The sequence below is a fragment of the Cotesia glomerata genome, linkage group LG4, assembly GCF_020080835.1.
Source record: "Cotesia glomerata isolate CgM1 linkage group LG4, MPM_Cglom_v2.3, whole genome shotgun sequence".
Lineage (NCBI taxonomy): Eukaryota > Metazoa > Arthropoda > Insecta > Hymenoptera > Braconidae > Cotesia > Cotesia glomerata.
This window is the reverse complement of record NC_058161.1, coordinates 20,972,015-20,992,064: the sequence shown is the minus strand read 5'-3', so window position 1 is coordinate 20,992,064 and position 20,050 is coordinate 20,972,015. Positions and strand designations below refer to the sequence as shown.

The window sequence follows — 20,050 nt, the reverse complement described above, 5'->3', positions numbered from 1 at the left end:
TACCAAAAAGATTAAAAATATTAAAAAACTTCTTATCAATATCTTTGCTGTGATATCAAAAATTAAGAACAAAAATTTTTAATTAATTCTTTTTTATTAAAAATATCATTTTAAATAATGAAAGAAATTTTTTAATAATTAATTTATGTTAATGTTAATTGTAAATAAATTAATAGAAAAAGACTCTTACAAATTTTCTTAAATTAATAATGAAATGAAAAAACTCACCACATGACACTTGGAGTCCAACAACTCGATAGTTTTCCCATCCTGAGACTTTTTATTAAGCTCAGCGAGTCTAACAGAAGTTCTGGCGACAAAATCCCCGACAATGTTGAGCAAAGTGTCTCTGGGTCGCCTGAATTCATTCTTATGAGAACTCTCAGCGTCATCATTGTCCCGCTCGTAGAAAGTTCTCACTTTTGTGTGTTCTAGATACTTTGTCGTGTGAGTTTCGTCCTCGTACTCGAATCCGGGGGAGTAAGGTCCCTTGCCGTAGTTCCTCTGACTGGAGCCTTTGTGCTCCGGACTGGACTTTTGCGGGCCGTTGTAGTACTTTGTCAAAGCCTCGGAATTATTGACAAGAGTTTTAACAGCAATTGCAAGCTGGTTTATTATCTCCTTCTCGGTTTTTCCTTCACGGTTGTAAGTCGGGAGTTGAATTTGCTGGACGTAGCAAGGCAAAATGGCTTCCAGGATAGTCTAGAATTTTTTTATAATTATATTTATTTAATATGATAATCATATCCAGGACTTTTGAATTAATTTTAGAAATATTAATAATTAATAGTGTTCAATTTTTGATATTACGGCGAATATATTAGTTGTAAAAAAATTTTTTTAAATAAAAGTTGTTCAAAATTTAATTGTATAAAAAAATATGTCTTATAACTTTCTCCTAAGACCAATCAGAAAGCCGTGAATTCAAAATAAAGATTTTTATCATTATCAAAAAATTGAATTATTTATATTACTAAAAGAATAAGAAAAATTTTGTCTCCAGGATACATAATTAAAAAATGACCTTGTATCTTGTGAACTATAGATATTTTTAAAAGTATAAGCTCATCCCGATGTTATACTCATCAAGACCTTTCATTTGAGTACCCACATCAATTTTTCATATATTTTATATATTTATATATATTATACATATGTATATATGAAAAATATATCAAAAATGCATGTGGGTACTCAAATGAAAGCTCTTGATGAGTGTAACGTCAAGATGAGCTTACATCTTTAAAAATATTAATAATTAAGAAATGACCTTGTATCTTGTGAACTATTGACGTTTTTCAAGAAATAAGCTCATCCCGACATAACACTCATCGAGACCTTTCATTTGAGTACCCACATCAATTTTTCATGTATTTTATATATTTATATATATGTATATATGAAAAATGCATGTGGGTACTCAAATGAAAGCTCTTGATAAGTGTAATATCGGAATGAGCTTATCTTAAAAATGTCAATAATTAAGAAATGACCTTGTATCTTGAGAATTATTGACATTTTTAAAGATATAAGCTCATCTTGATGATATACTCATTAAGACCTTTCATTTGAGTACCCACATCAATTTTTCATGTATTTTATATATTTATATATATGTATATATGAAAAATGCATGTGGGTACTCAAATGAAAGCTCTTGATAAGTGTAATATCGGAATGAGCTTATATTTTTAAGAAAGTACAGTGCAATTTAACAAAAGTTATTATTTATTTTTGTATAAAAAAATAAGAGACATTTTTTTTTCTAAAATAAAATTTTAAACTTTTGTTCCTAAAATGTTTTTTCTAAGCCTAATATTTCCTCCGTAATATCAAAAATTAATTAATATCTAAAAAGCAAAATTTCTTGCCTTAATTTTTAATTAACTAATAATTTAATTATTATTCATTTCTTACCAACATTTGCTGTCCGCGGATAGAATCAGCTGCATAAGCAATCACCATAACACATAGCGAGATGCAATCTAGCACAGAAACCATTTCAGTTTCATCATGATAGCAAAAATCAATAGCCTTGAGAGGTTTTTCCTCCTTGACAAGCTCGCCGATGTTGAGCGGGTCAGGCGAGGGTGTCTCTAAGCTCATCAGGAGGTTGAAGAGGCATATCGAAGGGACTTTGTGAGCTTCTCCGTGAGTGCTGGTCTCGTCAGTGTCCAAAATAGTGGAAACGCTGCCGAACATCTGGAGGATGAACGGCTTGCGGTTCATCAGGTAGAACTGCTTCACTGCGTACTCGACGGTCGTGGTGACCAGCTTGTTGGTCTGGTGAGTCGAGTACAGTTGCAACAGAGTCGGCATTATTAGCAAGTACCCGTTTGTCGAGAATATATTCTTGAAATTGTGGGCCGCGTTTATGTAAGTCGCTACTACGTAGCGCAAGATGCAGGAATCTTCACTATGGAGGATGATCGCTCCGTTCAGGACGTTCAGGAATAGGTGGATGTCTCCGGAGTAGGCGAAGTTCCCTGCCATCGCTTCAAACATTCGAGCTATTAGTCTCACCCACATGAATTTGTGCATTACGTCCAAGCCCAGCAATTCCTTTAAAGAATTTTAATGAAAATTAATTTAGCAGATATTTTATTATTTTAAAAATTTTTTGGACAATTAAATTATGTCAAAGAAAATTAGAAAAAAAAAAATGACATTTAGAAAATTAAATAAATAAAAAATGCAATTTTTTTTTTTAGAAATAATTTTTCGGAGCAAATTTATTTATTAAATGAAATTAAAAAATTATCAAGTGACTGTTAACTTTAATTTCATTGAATTTTAATATTAATAGATAATTTTGATTAATTTTTTATTTTAAAAAATTTATTTGGAGTTTTTTTTTAATTAATTAAAGATTTAGTTTAAAAAAAAAAAAAACATGAATTATTAATTTTATTGTAAAAATTAAAAAAATTAATGTTCAAATATCAGAACCAAAATTTTATAATTATTATCTAAAAATTTTAAAGCTATCAAAAATAATAAACTTTTTTTTCTTATAGAAAATTTTTGGAGGCTTAAGAATTTTTGAAATTAAGTAAATTTTCAATATTATTAATTGAAACTATTTAAATTAACTAAAAAAATAAAAAAGTTCGGAAAATCCAAAAATGCACACGCTCATTCATTTTTGATTAATTAAAAAAAAAAAATTATAATTAAGTAATTTCTTATTTTTTTTTTTTTTTTAAATATCGGTGCCTCATTTTCTTGTCATATGCGTATACAGTATAAAAAATCTAGCTTGATCAAGTGGCACCATAGTTTTCACGTGACAAATAAGAAAAGTTCGTTTGTCTTTTTACGGTTGTATGGTTGTATCGTAGTGAATTTTAATAAAAATTTAATTTAAAAAAAAAAAATACGTAAACTAGGCTACTGATATTAAATACAGACCCAGTTTATTGAATTCTTGAACTAATAAAAACAGTCCGGTATTGAAATATCAATTTGTTCGGGAGTAATCGTTGGTACATCCAAAATATTTTATTTTAGAAAGTAAAATATGGTTTAATTTAAGTGTTTTTTCAGTGTACATCTACTTATATCGCATGCTTAAAGGTAAAAGGACTTATAGCTAAGGGTTAATAGGGATTTGTGCTGAAAGGGCGTATAAAAACATTTTTTTTTGCCATTCGGTTTGAAATTGTCTGAAACGTAAAAATCTGTGAAAAAAAAAAAGTTGGTATCCTAAAGCTGAAAGGGCGTATCTCAAGACATACTTCCTTTCACCTTTAAGAAAAGTACTACTTAAAGATAAAAGAGCGTGTAAAAAAAAATTGTATTTTGTATACCAAATGGTCAATAATAGTTTCACAAGACAAGTTATACTCAAATACCAGCCTCGTATACAAAGTTTGATATAAACAAATAGAAAATAAATCAATCAAAAACAAATTACGTAAAAATTAAGTAATAAAAAAAATCACAATGACAGAGAACATTCAAATATTTTGAAGTTTCCTGCTTTAATCGTCGTATTGAATATACCCAAGCGGCACAAATTTTTTTTCTTCCCTCCGAGCGGAAAGCGTCAATTTCCCTCCCGCTGCGCTAAACGAAAATGCCGCTTTCCGCCTCCGTTGAGGAGAAAAATAGTTTTTGTTAATGTTTTGTTGAATTTAAGTTGACGATTATTAATTTTTCAACTTCTTGTTGAGTGAAATCTATCAAAAAGTCAACATTTTTTTTGTGACGCTTGGGTAACTACTGGTGCCGTTCACACAACAGTTGTTTCATCATGATCAACAATCCAGGATCCAAATTTTATAATAACTATTTCTTAAAATAAAAAGCGAGAAAATAATCACGCGTAATTTATTGTTTTTTTGGATATATTTTCTTTTTTAACTTTAAAAAGTTGTATAGTTGAGGTTTTACGCCGCTACTACAACAGAAAGTTTTTTTTTTCACATTTTTAAACTACAAATATGTTCTTTTGTAAACTGGCCGAAAAAAAAATTATACACCCTTTCACCTTTAGATCTCCAAAATTTCAAATTTTCAAAAGTAAAAGGGCGTATAATTAAAGACATACGCCCTTTTACGTTTGTAATTTTTTTTTCAATTTTAAGCGCAGAATGTGTCTACTACTCGATTGGCAATAAAAAAAAAATATGCGCCCTTTTACCTTTGAAAAGGTAAAAGGGCGCATAAATTGTTATAAGTCCTTTTACCTTTAGGCACGCGATATTATTGTAGCGCTTCGCGCTATGAGGCGTGCAATTTTAAGATATCAGTATAAAATTTTTAGATAATTAAATACGGTCAAATTTTACTAGATTTAAAAATCTAAATTTTAGAAAAATCCCCTGAAAAAATCACTTGTTCCCTTCTATTACATTTATCTTAGTAACTTTCATAATTACCCTGCCGATTTCTCCGCCTTTGTAAAGATCCAAGTCCGCCTCGAGAGCCTTTCGCGGAAACGCCGGGAGTTTCATCAATTCTTCATGAAGAAAAACAACCCTTTGAACCACCATATCGACGTTCTTCAAAATCGCCCAGGTTAGCAGGACTTTACCAATTTCCACAAACTTGTGAACAAGTTCCTGCCGCTGTAGAGCATTAAAGGCATCCTCTGGCTTCATATGGATCAGCTCCAGCTGAGGGTACTGCGACCTTTTGAAGAAATAGTAGTCTCTGACGTAGGATGAGGGGTTGTGGATCTGGTCTGCAATTTTTTTTATAATTATTTATTTATTTAGCAACCTAGAGTTTCATTTTTTAAAGTGGATGAAAATAGTTACGGGAAGTGGATAAAAATACTTACGGGTCTTGTAGTCTACCAGGAAGTACTCTTTGTGCTTATGTTCCTCGATCCCGAAGAAATCCAATGACTCCCGTAGAATCTGACAAAACTGAGTGTCTTCCTGGACAGGAAACTGCGAAGGAATACCTCCAGCGTCAGGGTCTTGAGGACCATGTACGATAATCTTCTTCGCGGAGGGAACATTAGCTGTTAGTAATATTGACGCGTCACACTGCTCTTTTCGTAATATTTGCTTTAAGTCTTTGAACATTATTCCGTGGACACTATGGACAACCTGGACAAAAAATTACTTTATTTTTAAAAAATGTATTTTTTTAAATTTAAAGAATTTTTAAGTCAATTTTTTTTGCTATAATTTATTTATTAAATAATTTTTTAAATGATAAAACATCTAAATTACACGGAAAAAAGGAAACTGTAATAAATAACAGTTGATTTATAGTAAGTAATGATCAACTGCTAAAGATTACCATTTCAAACAGTAATATCGTGATTTTACTATTCACTTTATAATATTTACCATTTAAACGTTACAATTTACACTTTTCATGAAAGAAAATACTATTTCAAACAGTAATATTCGCTATGTAAATGTCTAAAATGTTTAAGTATAATAATTAACAATTCAGACTTTGATATTTATCATTTCGTACCTAAAAAATGATCGCAATGATATGTAAAAAGTATAAAATAAAGTTAGTAAATTTCTAATACAAGCAACGTCAATATTTACAAAGTAAAATGGTAAATTTTAAACGTAACTCTAAAAATCAAACTGTAATTATTGACTTGCTTGAACTGGTAAAATGTATGTTTTAAAAGTATAATTTTTACTGTTTAAAATGTTAAATTCTCCCAGAGTGAGACCCCCTTCTCTTTCATCTGAGTTCCGCTTCTCTTCATAATATCGACTATATATTGAAATGGCAATTTTTAATGTTTGAAACTGTAATTTTTTAATTAAGATGAAAAAGTCGTTATTTACTATAGTGACAGCTACTAATCCCTTATTTTGGATATTAAATTATAAATTGTGGGTTTTATACTTTCTACATTAAGTTCTGTAATATTTATATTTTTGGCACCCCGATGTCCGCTTTACTGTTTGAAACTATAAAAATTAACCGTAATTCGAGTGAATATCCACAGATTCGGTAGAATCTGGCGCCAAGTTCCGTTCAAATCCGTTGTAAACGGAGCGCCAGACTACCGATCCACAGATTCGGTAGAATCTGGCACCAAGTTCCGTTCAAATCCGTTGTAAACGGAGCGCCAGATTACCGACTGTGTTTACTGTAAGCAGGACGGTTTTTTGAGGTTGCGAAATTTTATTTAATTATACGGTACTTTTTTTACCCAATTTGTTTATCATAACAGTAATTCATAATTTATTTCACCGTATTAATTAATTATATTCACTTATAACAATTTATTTACTTGAAATTATTAAATTTTATCAGCACATACTATAGCTCGCTCACAAATTTCGATCCTGACTTTTTTTTTTATGGAGAAAGGTCAGCGCCACAGACTAGATAAAATAAAAATGTGTAGTAATCCTCCTATAGATACGCAACTACAGTTAAAAAAAGTAATTCACAGCTTACATTTACGGCCGCCAGGGTGCACTGGAATTATATCTATATAAACTGTAGCTTCAAGGGGATAGTTTGTAGTAAAAAATGCTGCCAACGCGAGATTTAAGTTGGTACCAATTGTAAATTTTCATTATAATTACAAAAAATACTAAAATCCGAACAAAAACAGTTTCACTGTAAAAAAATCACGCCAAGTCCACGTTCACTTGGTGTGCGTCATTGTGTATTTCAATTTTTTTAAAGTCTTAGTAAATAGATTTTACGAATTTAATTAAAAGTAAAATATTTTGCAACCACGCACACTAAATACGTTCTAAAATTTTTTTTTTAATTTTTAAATTTACAATAAGATTTTTTTTAATTTCCGAAAATCATAAACAATCATATCGGTTACTTGGATTTTTTAATTTTTTTATTTTGTATCTTTTTGCAAAGAAAAAAAAAATTTTTTTTTTCCTAATAGTCTTATGAACGTGGACTTGGCGTGATTTTTATACAGTAAAACTGTTTTTGTTCGGATTACAGTTTACTTTTTTCCGTATAATTTTTAAAAAATTGGAATTGACAAATAACGCCATCTGTTGGAAAAAAATTAACTATTTGTAAATAGAGGGGGGGGGAAGTCAGCTGAAACTGTTGGCGCAACGAGCAAAGAGTGTGTGATTACACACGAGTATCAAAAGTTTTATTAATTATTTTTAAATAAAAATAAAATTATCTTTAATAATTATTAAATTTAAATGATTTTCAATAATTACTATTTTATTAATTACTTTTAAATAAAAATAATTAATAAGAATAAAACTGTTTCTAATAAATATTGAATTTGAATTATTTTCAATAATAATTATTTTATTAATTATTCTTAAATAGAATTATTTGATAAACGCTTTTAAAATGATTTTTATAATAAAAATTGTAATATAAATTAATAAAAAAAAAAATCTTACCATCCAAAGAATGGACAAAGCAGTTCCAATATGTTTCTGTCCTTCTTCATGTGGCGACCTCACGTAGAACATAACATAACCTATGATGTAATTATACAATGCAAAAGCGGCTTGCTGAGGAAGCTTGGGTACAAATCTGATGAGATGCCTTAAAATCTTGAACATGAGCTCCTGTTTCTCACGAGTGAGCCGCTCGAGGACGTACCGAAGAAAGAGGGCGCTGTCTTCAACCAGGCAGCTCCAGATGACCTGGTAGGCAACCTCGTAGACGGCGTTGCCGTCGTCGGAGACGGCGGCGTCGTCGAGGAGGTTGATGATCTGGACGATCGCGGAGCAGAGTGAGGAGGGAAAGAGCGAGAGCGCGGACTGTCCGTGATGAGTCGTGTTCCTCGGCTGGGTCTCACCGCCCTCGTCATCGGCATTGCCTTCGTCGTGGTCGTCCCCCACGGGACTCGGCTCGTACGCAGCCTGGACTGTGATCGGTATTGTTGTTATCAAAAAATTCTCTCGCTCCTCGCGCTTCTTATCATCCTGTGCCTGTAATGCCTTCTTTATCAACTCTGTTTGTTGTTTTTTTCTAGTCTTAGTAGCTGTCACTAATGATCGCTAGTAAAACAAAATCAATCAGAAACAATAATTTTTCTCGAAGCGTTCTAGTTACTACGTTCTAATTATTTATTGGCTTACGCTAAGTGCTTTAACGGGCAAGCAAGGAATTATTTTATTTAAAATTTTAGAACTAGTGACGTCATTAGAATTGTAGAGTAGCGCCACCACACGACGAAATTTTCAAATATTTATGTTGGCGTTGTCAGTTTTAAAAACAAAAATATACAGACGTTTTACTAAATTTAGGTTGTAATTAATCCTCCATCAGACATATTATAATTATTTAAATGTCTATTCATTTTAAAATACCTATATAATAAATAATAATTAGTTTTTACTCCCAGATAATGCTTATTTTTGAGGTTAGCTATTAAACTGAGGTTGTTATTTAAGGTGGCGCTGTCTACAGAAAATACAACGTCTATAACGTCATTTTAATTGGCTCTCACCTTCAAAATATATTATTACGTCACAACCAATCATGTCCTTTTTTTACACGGCAAAATTATCGAGTTTTTATAAAATAAATTTGTAAAAAAATAAAATTTTCCAGAACAAAAATAAAAAAACCCAACAAATGTTTTCTATAATTTAAAAAATTAATTTTTAGTGATATTAAATTAATCCAAGTTCTCTAAATTAAAGCCATATTTTTATTATTTTTAAAAAAAATTTTAATTATGTAAAATTTAATAATGAAACTTAATTTTATTTTTTTAGTTAATTTAAATAGTTTTCAATAATATTGAAAATTAATTAAATTTTTATAAATTTCTAAACCTCTAAAAATTTTTTTAGAAAAATTAATTAATTATTTTTGATAGCTTCAAAATTTATAGAGAATATTTATGAAATTTTTATTTTAATATTTAACCATTAATTTATTTTTAATTCAACCTTTCAAACAAAATAATCCCTTTAATCAAACTACTATCTAATAAACCAATAATTAAATATATAAATATATTTAATTATCACTTTAATTAATTATTAAAAAATCTCTAAGATAAAATTCTACTAGTATAATAAAAACATTCCAGTCTAATTAACTTACATGACGCTCTTGATTAATAGTTACTTCCTCAACTTTAGTCTTAACCTGCGGCATCCATGGCGGGTCGACCACTGGAAGAGATTCGATCCCAATTTTAGGAGAGGGCAGCGTGAACTCAATCCCCGGGGGAGGAACTTTAAAGGTGACGTGAGCAGCCTCTTCCATCCTGGGCCAGACCTGGTACCTCAACTTCCAGAGCACTTGAAATTTCAGGATCGCGTTTATACGAAAGGCGACGCTGGAGTGCTGGAGCCCGTGATGCATCAGCTCGCTGGCCTGGTTCGGAGCTCGGACTGCTGCGATTATGAACAGAGAAGCTGCTGAAGCCGCGACTTCTTGGTTCGCCTCGAGAAGCAGCTCCCACGCGATTGGTAAAACGTCGACGAACAGCTCCTCGGACATCACCACTGCGCCTTTCACCAGGGTTGCTATCGGGGCGTGGAACGCTTCTTTCACTTGGGTCTTTATGTACTTCAAGATCACTGGAGGCTCTTTTTCTTCCTCGGTGTCTTCCTCGGGAAATTTACGGGAGGATAGACCTCCACGCTCGGAATCTTGGTCGGCTAGGTCCTTTGAGGAGTCTCTTATTAAGCCTGTTAGACGGCCTGATTGCGATCCGTCGGAACTTTTGTCAATTCTAGAGAAAATATTTTTAGAATAATTGTTTAATTGTGCTGTACTTTCTTAAATATTGACTTTTTTAAAGATATAAGCTCATCCTGATGTTACACTCATCAAGAGCTTTCATTTGAGTACCCACATACATTTTTGGTATATTTTTCATATATATATATATATATATATATATATATATATATATATATATATATATATATATATATATATATATAAATATATAAAATATATGAAAAGTTGATGTGGGTACTTAAATGAAAGCTCTTGATGAGTGTAGTGTTGGAGTAAGCTTATATCTTCAAAAATCTCAGTAGTTCTCAAGATATAAGGTTATTTCTTAATTACTGACATTTTTAAAGATATAAGCTCATCCCGATGTTACTCTCATCAAGAGTTTTCATTTGAGTACCCACTTCCATTTTTCATATATTTTATATATTTATATATATTATATATATTACATATATGTATATATGAAAAATATATCAAAAATGCATGTGGGTACTCAAATAAAAAGTCTCGATGAGTGTAACATCGGGGAGAGCTTGTATCTTTAAAAATGTTAATGGTTCTCAAGATATAAGGTCATTTCTAAATTACTAACATTTTTGAAGATATAAGCTCATCCCGATGTTACACTCATCAAGACTTTTCATTTGAGTACCCACATCAATTTTTCATATATTTCATATATTTATATATACTATATATATGTATATATGAAAAATATATCAAAAATTGATGTGGGTACTCAAATTAAAGATCTTGTTAAAGAACAATAGCTGGAGAGTCAGTTTTATAGGTTAATTTTATTGACAATTATTACAAAATTAAGAATAAGTTTAAGTTAGAGAACACACAGTCTTTTAGATCACAGTTTCGGTTTTTGAAATCAATGAAAGTCACTTAAATGGTTAAACTAGTGGTTAGACACCGTAAACTCAAAGGAGAAGAGGTGCTGGATCTGTTGATTAGAAATAGACTTCTAGAAGGTGTTCAAGGGAGCCTGCAGGTGCACCTTACAAGGTGATGACCAGCCGGGCCTTGGGTACGATGATTTTCTCTGAGGTGTACCACAAGGAAGCTTGTAGGTCACCTAACAGGGTGAAAAGAAGTACCGAGCCTTGAACACGATGATTTTCTTGTCTAGAAGTCGCCAAAGAAGATGCTTTCTCGTTTAGGTTATAAACACGCTGACTTAGATGATTTTCTCACACTCAGAATAACAAGATTTTACTTGTAGACAAGCTCGTTGCAGTGAAAGACTTTTATTTTAGCTTGATATCACGATGTGAATAGTAAGCGTTTGAATTGAAGACTGACTGACAGCGCCGGACGGACTGGCTTATATACTTGACTGGCGGGATTCTCGAATTTTCAGCTGAAATTCTCTCGATTGAGTTCGAGAGAATTCTTTTAGATAAATTCACTTTCTAGATTAACAAAATGAATGATTTTGATACAAAAATGAATTTTTACTTTATTTTAACTCTTTTGATTATTAATTAATCGATTTTTAATTAATATTTAGCCAAATTAAGAATTTTGATCTAGACTTTTCTTTTACGAGATGTTTCTAGGCGCAGACGCGAGTAAGGCGCAGGCGCGAGCTAAGCGAAAGCGTTAATGTTGTTGTTTAGAGTACTCATAACGATCAATAGGTGGCGCCACATATTTAATAATTTTGAATCATAACCAACAATTTTGAATTATATCTTTATTTTATTCTATTTTTAAACATTTTCCGCCCGCCTTTGTTAAATTGATTTAACAAACTATTGTTAATGAATTGGTCAGATTCTTAATTTAGTGACAGGTCTTTCAAAGGTACTCGTAGCCGTTTTTACAGTAACTACTCGAACGTGGCCATCCTTACCGGGGTGAACCTTGATGATACGTCCTAGAGGCCATTTTGTTGATGGATATCTTTCATCCGTAATGATAATTAGTGACCCTGGTTTGATTTCAGGCATTGGTTGATTCCATTTGTAAATCGGTTGATACTTTTGAAGATATTCTTTAGACCACTTAGTCCAAAAATCATCAGTCATGCGTCACAGAAGCTGCCATCGAGAAAGACGAGATATTTGAATATCTTCTAAAGAAGGTTCAGGTACAATATTTAGTGGTCCTCCTATAAGAAAATGACCAGGAGTTAGCACGGAAAGATCATCAGGATCTTCAGTGAGCGAACAAAGAGGCCTTGAGTTCAAAACAGCTTCAACTTGAGTCAGGAAGGTACTCATTTCTTCGTAAGTTAGTTGTTGTTCTCCTATTACTCTACGAAGATGGTGTTTTGTTGATCTCACTCCAGATTCCCACTTTCCACCGAAATGAGGAGCAGAAGGAGGATTAAACAACCATTGAGTACCGTCATTGGCGAGGAGTGAAGCTAGTTTACCAAGCTGTTTTGATGTTGAAGAAAAGAGGTTTCGAAGTTCCGAGTCCGCTCCTTTGAGATTGGTTCCACAATCGCTTCTCAATGTTGCACAAATCCCACGTCTGGCAGTAAACCGTTTATAAGCTGCTATGAAGGCATTAGTTGTATAATCGGTGACAAGTTCTAGATGAATAGCTGACGTAGATTCACAGACAAATAAGGCAATGTATGCTTTATATTCACGAGCATTGCGTCCTCTCCAAGTTTTTAGCATGAATGGTCCAGCATAGTCAACACCGGTATGCAAAAAGGGACGAGAAGGAGTAACTCGATGAATTGGTAATTGACCCATTAGTTGTTGGCTCTTGATTTGTCGGAATCTTGCACATCTTACACAGTTCCAGATTGCTGATTTGACTGAAGTTCTTCCTCCAATAATCCAGAATTCATCTAGAATGAAGGATAAAGTCTTTTGGATTCCTCCATGAAGAGTTTTTTGATGAGCTTTATCAATGATCATCTTAGTCAGTGGAGAATTTCGTGGAAGAATAGCTGGATGTTTGGCACCAAATGGCAAGTGAGATGACTCTAATCTTCCTCCTACTCGAAGAATCCCTTGTGAATCGATAAAAGGTGTTAATCTTACTAGAGGATTAGAGTTGGACAGATGTTCTCCTCTGGATAGTTGTTTGATTTCTTGATTGAAGGCATGTTGTTGCGTTATCTTGACCCAGTAGAATTTAGCGTCGTTTAATTCTTGTACAGTGATTGGCTCAGTCTTAAGATTTGCTGCTTTCTTCCGTAATCTTAGAATGAATCTTCTACAAAGGGCAGTGATACGAAGTAGTCGAGTTAAATTATGATAAATGCGATTTAGTTGATCAAATGATTTCGGTGTTGTTCTCCGAAGAAACTCTTCAATTGACATAGGTATAAGTTTGGTTGTCATTACTTTAATTGGACGTTCTTCCAGATTATCGTTGATCGTTGGAATTGTTGAACCATTAGGCCATGATGATGATGACTGCTTTAACCATTCAGGACCAAACCACCAAATAGAATGCTTGGATAACTGAGTTGGAGTTAATCCACGTGTAGCGCAGTCAGCAGGATTTTCTTTACCTCGTACAAAATGCCATTTTGCTGCGGGAAGAGTTTCTTGGATAAAGCAAACTCTGTTATGAATAAATTCTTTCCAACGAGATGGATGATTATTTATCCAAGTATGTGTGATTGCGGAATCTGTCCAAAGATGAACTTGAGGTTTCTTTATTTCAAACTTTTGAAGAACGTGATAAACTAATTTTGTTAGTAGTACAGCAGCTGATAGTTCTAATCGAGGGATCGTTAGCCTCTTGATAGGAGCTACCTTGGTCTTCGAGCACAATAACACAGTCTGAGTTTTTTCATTTGGATCTTTTGATAAGACGTAAATGACAGCAGCGAGAGCTTGCTGAGATGCATCACAAAATCCATGAATTTCACAAGGATTACTGCGTGATGTTTGAAGCCAGCGAGGAATTCACATCTGGTTCATCTCTTGGAAACTCTGAATCAAATCTTTCCATTGATTTGAGAGAACTGCAGATAGTGGATCATCCCAGCTCAGCTGATCCGTCCAGAGTTGTTGAATAAAGATCTTTGCCGTGATTACTACCGGAGCCAGAAGTCCAAGTGGGTCGAAGAATCTAGTAATAGTTGATAGGATTGTCCGTTTTGTAATTTTTGAATAAGCATGAATATTCCATGTGAACTGGAACTTATCAGTAATCGGACTCCAATTCATGCCAAGAGCATGTACAACTGTACTTTTATCAATTGTTACTGAAGAAGCCAGAAGTTGATCTGCAGATGAGATTGATTGAAGAGTTGAAGGTTCATTGCTTATCCATTTCTTGAGAGGGAAACCGCCCGCCATGCAGAGATTGTTTACTTGTTTCACCGTTTCTTGTGCTTCTTGAATGGAATCTTCACCACCGAAGACATCGTCAACGTATCGGCCTTTTGTTAGAGTTGATATAGCCAGAGGGTACTTTGGTCCTTCATCTTCAACTAGTTGCTGCATAACTCGCAAAGCTAGAAAGGGAGCACAAGCCATCCCATAAGTGACAGTCATTAGTTGATAAATAATTAATTCATCCTTTTCGTTTTTCCACAAAATTCTTTGGAGATCCCAATCATTTGGATGGACCATGATTTGTCTGTACATCTTCTCAATATCCGAGACGAAGACATATTTAAAGAACCGGAATCGTAAGAGTACATCGATTAGTTCAGTTTGTAGCTTAGGTCCAGTGTGAAGAATGTCATTTAAAGATAACCCACTTGAAGTCTTACAAGATGCATTGAAGACCACTCGCAATTTAGTTGTTAGACTTTGTTCTCGTATTACTCCGTGATGAGGTAAGTAATAGCTGTGCTTAGGCTCAGCAGTAGACTTAGATACCAATCTAATATGTTGTAGTCGTTGATATTCATCCATGAATCCATGATAAGCTGTCCGCAATGATGAGTCTTTCAGGAATCGCTTAGATAAAGTAAATAACATACGATGTGCTGCACTCTTTGATTCTCCAAGAGATTCGACCGGCTTTTTAAATGGTAATCTGACGATATAGCGGCCAGTATTATCTCGAGAATGTGTTTCCTTGAAATGATCTTCACATTCTTGGTCATTTGGGGATAAAGAAGATTTATTGCTTACAGGAATATCATCAAGCTTCCAAAATCTTTGTATAAGTTCGTAGAGTTCTTCATCAACAGAAGTGTGAAAACACTGTATTGAAGAAGTAGAAGGATTTCCAGTGGGACCGAAAAGGATCCATCTGAAGATCGTTGATTGAGCCGTAGGAGTGTTAGTTGGTCCCTTTCGTAGTCCTTCAAGACAAATTTGACCATAATAATCTGCTCCAATGATAACATCAATTTTACCAGGTTGATTGTAGCCAGGGTCGGCTAGTTGAAGTTGTTGAAAATGACTCCAATTTGCAGATGACGTAGCTTGAATCCTTGCTGTTAACTTAGGAAGAACATGAGCTTGAATATTTACTTGTTGAGATGACTTGAAGTGAGGTCGTAATGCAACTGATACCAAACCTTGAGTTCTTCCAGCATTTACCGCGCCGATTCCATGTAATTCGAATATTACTGGTTTCCTTTTAAGATGAAGCTGCTGAACTAATCTTTTAGTTATAAAAGATACTTGAGACCCAGGATCAATTAATGCTCTTGCTTGGACTTGATATCCTTGTTCCGAAACGACTGCGACTTGAGCAGTGGCGAGCAGAGTTTGATTAGCTGTTGAAGTTGAATAAGATGTTAAATTGGCTTGAACATTTGGTGTTGAATCTGCTTCATCTCTATGGATAGCTGTATGATGTCTTTTTCCGCAATTCATACACCTTCTTGTCGAAGTACACTTGTTGACTAGATGATTTCTCAAGCAATTATAACATAACTTCTTGTCTTTGATAATTGCCAATTTTTTCTCAAGTGGTTTATTAGCAAACTCTGGACATTTAGCTGTATAATGATCTGCGGAGCAAATAGAACATTTCTTGAAATTACTTGGATCTCCAGATGCATGATGAACCGTAGTTACTCTTGGATTATGTTAAGACCCAGGCTTTCTTGATTTTTCGACTGCTTGGAGAGTTAGTAATCGACTCATCAGAAACTCTATGAACTGTTTCCAAGTTGGAGGATCTTTGGTAGAACCTAGATGGAGTTCCCATGCCTTGACAGATTCTGAATCCAGACGTTGAACCGTAATAAAGACCAAGAAATCATCCCAAGTGTTAACTGGTCGTCCAAGTGTCTCTAAAGTTCGATAGATATGTGTAATTGTAGAATAGAGACCTTCCATTTCCACAGCTGATTCTTTTGTCATCCTCTTCATGGTAATTAATGATTGAAGCGCTGAATTTACCAACAACCGCTTATTTTCGTAGAATGAAACTAGCGCATCCCATGCTTTTTGAAAATTATCAGTTGTTAAGGCTGTATTCTTTAAAAAATCCGCTGCTGGACCAGTAAGACTCTGCTTGAGATAATGAAGCTTCCATATGATGGATAAAGAATTATTGTTGAGAACCATGGAGGTGAACAGATCCTTGAATTGCAGCCATTCAGATGGATTACCATTAAACTTTGGTAGATCAAGATTTGGTAGACGAGGACCGAAATGATGAACCGGTAATTCCGTATTCGTGACTGACGATGCTCTGCCCTCAGCCTGTCGTAGCTGATAATACAAGGTGTTCATCTTTTCCAATGCTTCTAGGTATGCATCATAGGTAATTCGGTAGAGATTGTCCTGGAGATAAGGGAGTCTTAATACCTTTCGCTTCTTATGATCACTTAACTTTCTCATAGCAATTTTAATTGCATCATGAGTAGCTGAGAATTTGTTCCAGGTATCACGCAAAGCAGTTTTCCTAGCCTCCACACGTTGAAGCGAAATATTTTCTTCCCCGACACGAGTTAAGTTTGTGATGGCCTCGTTGATGATTTTGATGAGCTCCATCTGCTCATCAATATGATTCTTGATATGACTGACTCTCATCTTGACACTGTTTCACTTATAACCATGCTCTGCTACCAAAAAATGTTAAAGAACAATAGCTGGAGAGTCAGTTTTATAGGCTAATTTTATTGACAATTATTACAAAATTAAGAATAAGTTTAAGTTAGAGAACACACAGTCTTTTAGATCACAGTTTCGGTTTTTGAAATCAATGAAAGTCACTTAAATGGTTAAACTAGTGGTTAGACACCGTAAACTCAAAGGAGAAGAGGTGCTGGATCTGTTGATTAGAAATAGACTTCTAGAAGGTGTTCAAGGGAGCCTGCAGGTGCACCTTACAAGGTGATGACCAGCCGGGCCTTGGGTACGATGATTTTCTCTGAGGTGTACCACAAGGAAGCTTGTAGGTCACCTAACAGGGTGAAAAGAAGTACCGAGCCTTGAACACGATGATTTTCTTGTCTAGAAGTCGCCAAAGAAGATGCTTTCTCGTTTAGGTTATAAACACGCTGACTTAGATGATTTTCTCACACTCAGAATAACAAGATTTTACTTGTAGACAAGCTCGTTGCAGTGAAAGACTTTTATTTTAGCTTGATATCACGATGTAAATAGTAAGCGTTTGAATTGAAGACTGACTGACAGCGCCGGACGGACTGGCTTATATACTTGACTGGCGGGATTCTCGAATTTTCAGCTGAAATTCTCTCGATTGAGTTCGAGAGAATTCTTTTAGATAAATTCACTTTCTAGATTAACAAAATGAATGATTTTGATACAAAAATGAATTTTTACTTTATTTTAACTCTTTTGATTATTAATTAATCGATTTTTAATTAATATTTAGCCAAATTAAGAATTTTGATCTAGACTTTTCTTTTACGAGATGTTTCTAGGCGCAGACGCGAGTAAGGCGCAGGCGCGAGCTAAGCGAAAGCGCCAATGTTGTTGTTTAGAGTACTCATAACGATCAATAGGTGGCGCCACATATTTAATAATTTTGAATTATAACCAACAATTTTGAATTATATCTTTATTTTATTCTATTTTTAAACAGATCTCGATGAGTGTAACATCAGGATGAGCTTATATCTTTAAAGTTGTCAATAGTTCACAAGATACAACGTCTTTTCTTAATTATGTATCTGGAGATATAGAATTTTCAAATGCAGCTTAATTAATTATTATAAATTAATAAATTAATGTTATTTCTTTAAAAAGCAACAATTAAAATAAAACATTATTAAAAAAAATATTTCTAATTTTTTATTAAAATTCTTAATCAATAAAAAATTACTATTTTTCGAAATTACTCACTTAAATTTACGACCAACGCTATCCTTCCTCCTGACAGGCGAAACCTGAGCGCTAGTTTGATCAGATACCTTCCTGACCCTTTTATCCTTCTTTCCATCTCCGTCCTTCTTACAATCTCCATCAAAGTCAAATGTGGAAGCGCCATTAATAATTCCAAACTCTTCACCGTAGACTTTTCTCACTGACTTAATAAGCCTGGCACAAGCGCGCATCTGCCGCCGGTGACAATACGGGTGGCAAAAGTTCTGGTGAGAGCAGAAGAAATTAGAGGTCGCGGTAAACTGGACCAGGACCTTCATCCAGGGGAAGTTCTTGTTGGTGTCATCGGTATCGTTGGAGTCACTAGGACTCTCTGGAGGCTGATCGTCACTGAGAATTCCTGGAGACTCCTCGCCGCTGACTTCTCCAGCGTATTGCTCGGAAGTGTCGCTTCGGTCTGATAGCGAGCTGACCTTCCGCTTGGACTGGATGGAGTCTGCTCGTCTCACTGCATCTATCGATCGAACAACTCGATAGGATAGAAAATAAAATATTATTTTGGGGCTACTTCTACAGGAGTCTATTTTTTGAATTTTTTAATTTTTAATCAAAATTATTAACTAATTTTTGACAAAATTGTTTTTTTGAATTTTTATTAAATACTAATTATGTCTATACTGAAAAAAAAATTAATTGATCCAAGAAAAATAGTTAATTTTGTGTTGAAGTATTTAATTAATTCGAAAAAAATTTATGATTTAATCATAAACATTATTTAAAGTTATTAAATATTGAATTTTGTTAAATATCACTGTACTTTCTTAAATATTGACGTTTTTAAAGATATAAGCTCATTATGATGTAACACTCATCGAGAGCTTTCATTTGAGTACCCACATCAATTTTTGATATATTTTTCATATATACATATATATAATATATATTTTAAAAATGAAAGCTCATCTCGATGTTATGCTCTTCAAGAGCTTTTATTTGAGTACCCACATGCATTTTTGGTATATTTTTCATATATACATATATATATATATATATATATATATATATATATATATATATATATATATATATGAAATATATGAAAAATTGATGTGGGTACTTAAATGAAAGGTCTCGATTAATGTAATGTCGGGATGAGCTTATATCTTTAAAAATGTCAATAATTCTCAAGATACTAGGTCATTTCTTAATTATATAATGTATATAATACACATTTTAAAGATATAAGCTCATCCCAATGTTACACTTATTGAGAGCTTTCATTTGAGTACTCACATGAATTTTTCATATATTTTTCATATATACATATATGTAATATATATAAATATATGAAATATATGAAAAATTGATGTGGGTACTCAAATGAAAGGTCTCGATGAGTGTATCTTCAAAATGAGCTTATATCTTTAAAAATGTCAATAGTTCACAAAATACAAGGTAATTTCATAATTACTGACATTTTTAAAGATATAAGCTTATCCCGAGATTACACTCATCAAAAGCTTTCATTTGAGTACCCACATGCATTTTTGATATATTTTTCATATATGCATATATATAATATATACAAATATATAAAAAATATGAAAAATTGATGTGGGTACTCAAATGAAAGGTCTCAATGAGTGTAACATCAGGATGAGCTTAAATCTATAAAAATATCAATATTTCTCAAGATACAAGGTAATTTCTTGGAC

The 20,050-nt window shown here is 33.3% G+C and overlaps 1 protein-coding gene and 1 long non-coding RNA gene across 22 annotated transcripts in view; both read right to left on the bottom strand.

Annotated features, from left to right (window-relative positions):
* LOC123263822 (protein unc-80 homolog) overlaps positions 1-20,050 on the bottom strand; it is a 47,078-nt gene that overhangs the window by 12,990 nt on the left and 14,038 nt on the right. For 16 of the 21 annotated variants that reach the window (XM_044726830.1, XM_044726834.1, XM_044726833.1 and 13 more), the window contains 7 exons: positions 18,357-18,864; positions 9,499-10,135; positions 7,836-8,441; positions 5,288-5,561; positions 4,884-5,188; positions 1,918-2,562; positions 229-702 (listed from right to left, as the gene is read on the bottom strand). In XM_044726830.1, coding sequence (XP_044582765.1) covers positions 229-702; positions 1,918-2,562; positions 4,884-5,188; positions 5,288-5,561; positions 7,836-8,441; positions 9,499-10,135; positions 18,357-18,864 — 3,449 coding nt within the window. The remainder of the gene's footprint in view (positions 1-228; positions 703-1,917; positions 2,563-4,883; positions 5,189-5,287; positions 5,562-7,835; positions 8,442-9,498; positions 10,136-18,356; positions 18,865-20,050) is intronic. The other 5 variants (XM_044726815.1, XM_044726821.1, XM_044726835.1 and 2 more) reach the window with 2 other exon arrangements.
* On the bottom strand, positions 3,172-4,712 carry LOC123263873. Its single transcript, XR_006509244.1, has 3 exons — positions 4,692-4,712; positions 4,563-4,645; positions 3,172-3,184 (listed from the first exon to the last, which is right to left on the bottom strand). It is a non-coding gene; the product is annotated as an uncharacterized LOC123263873 (long non-coding RNA).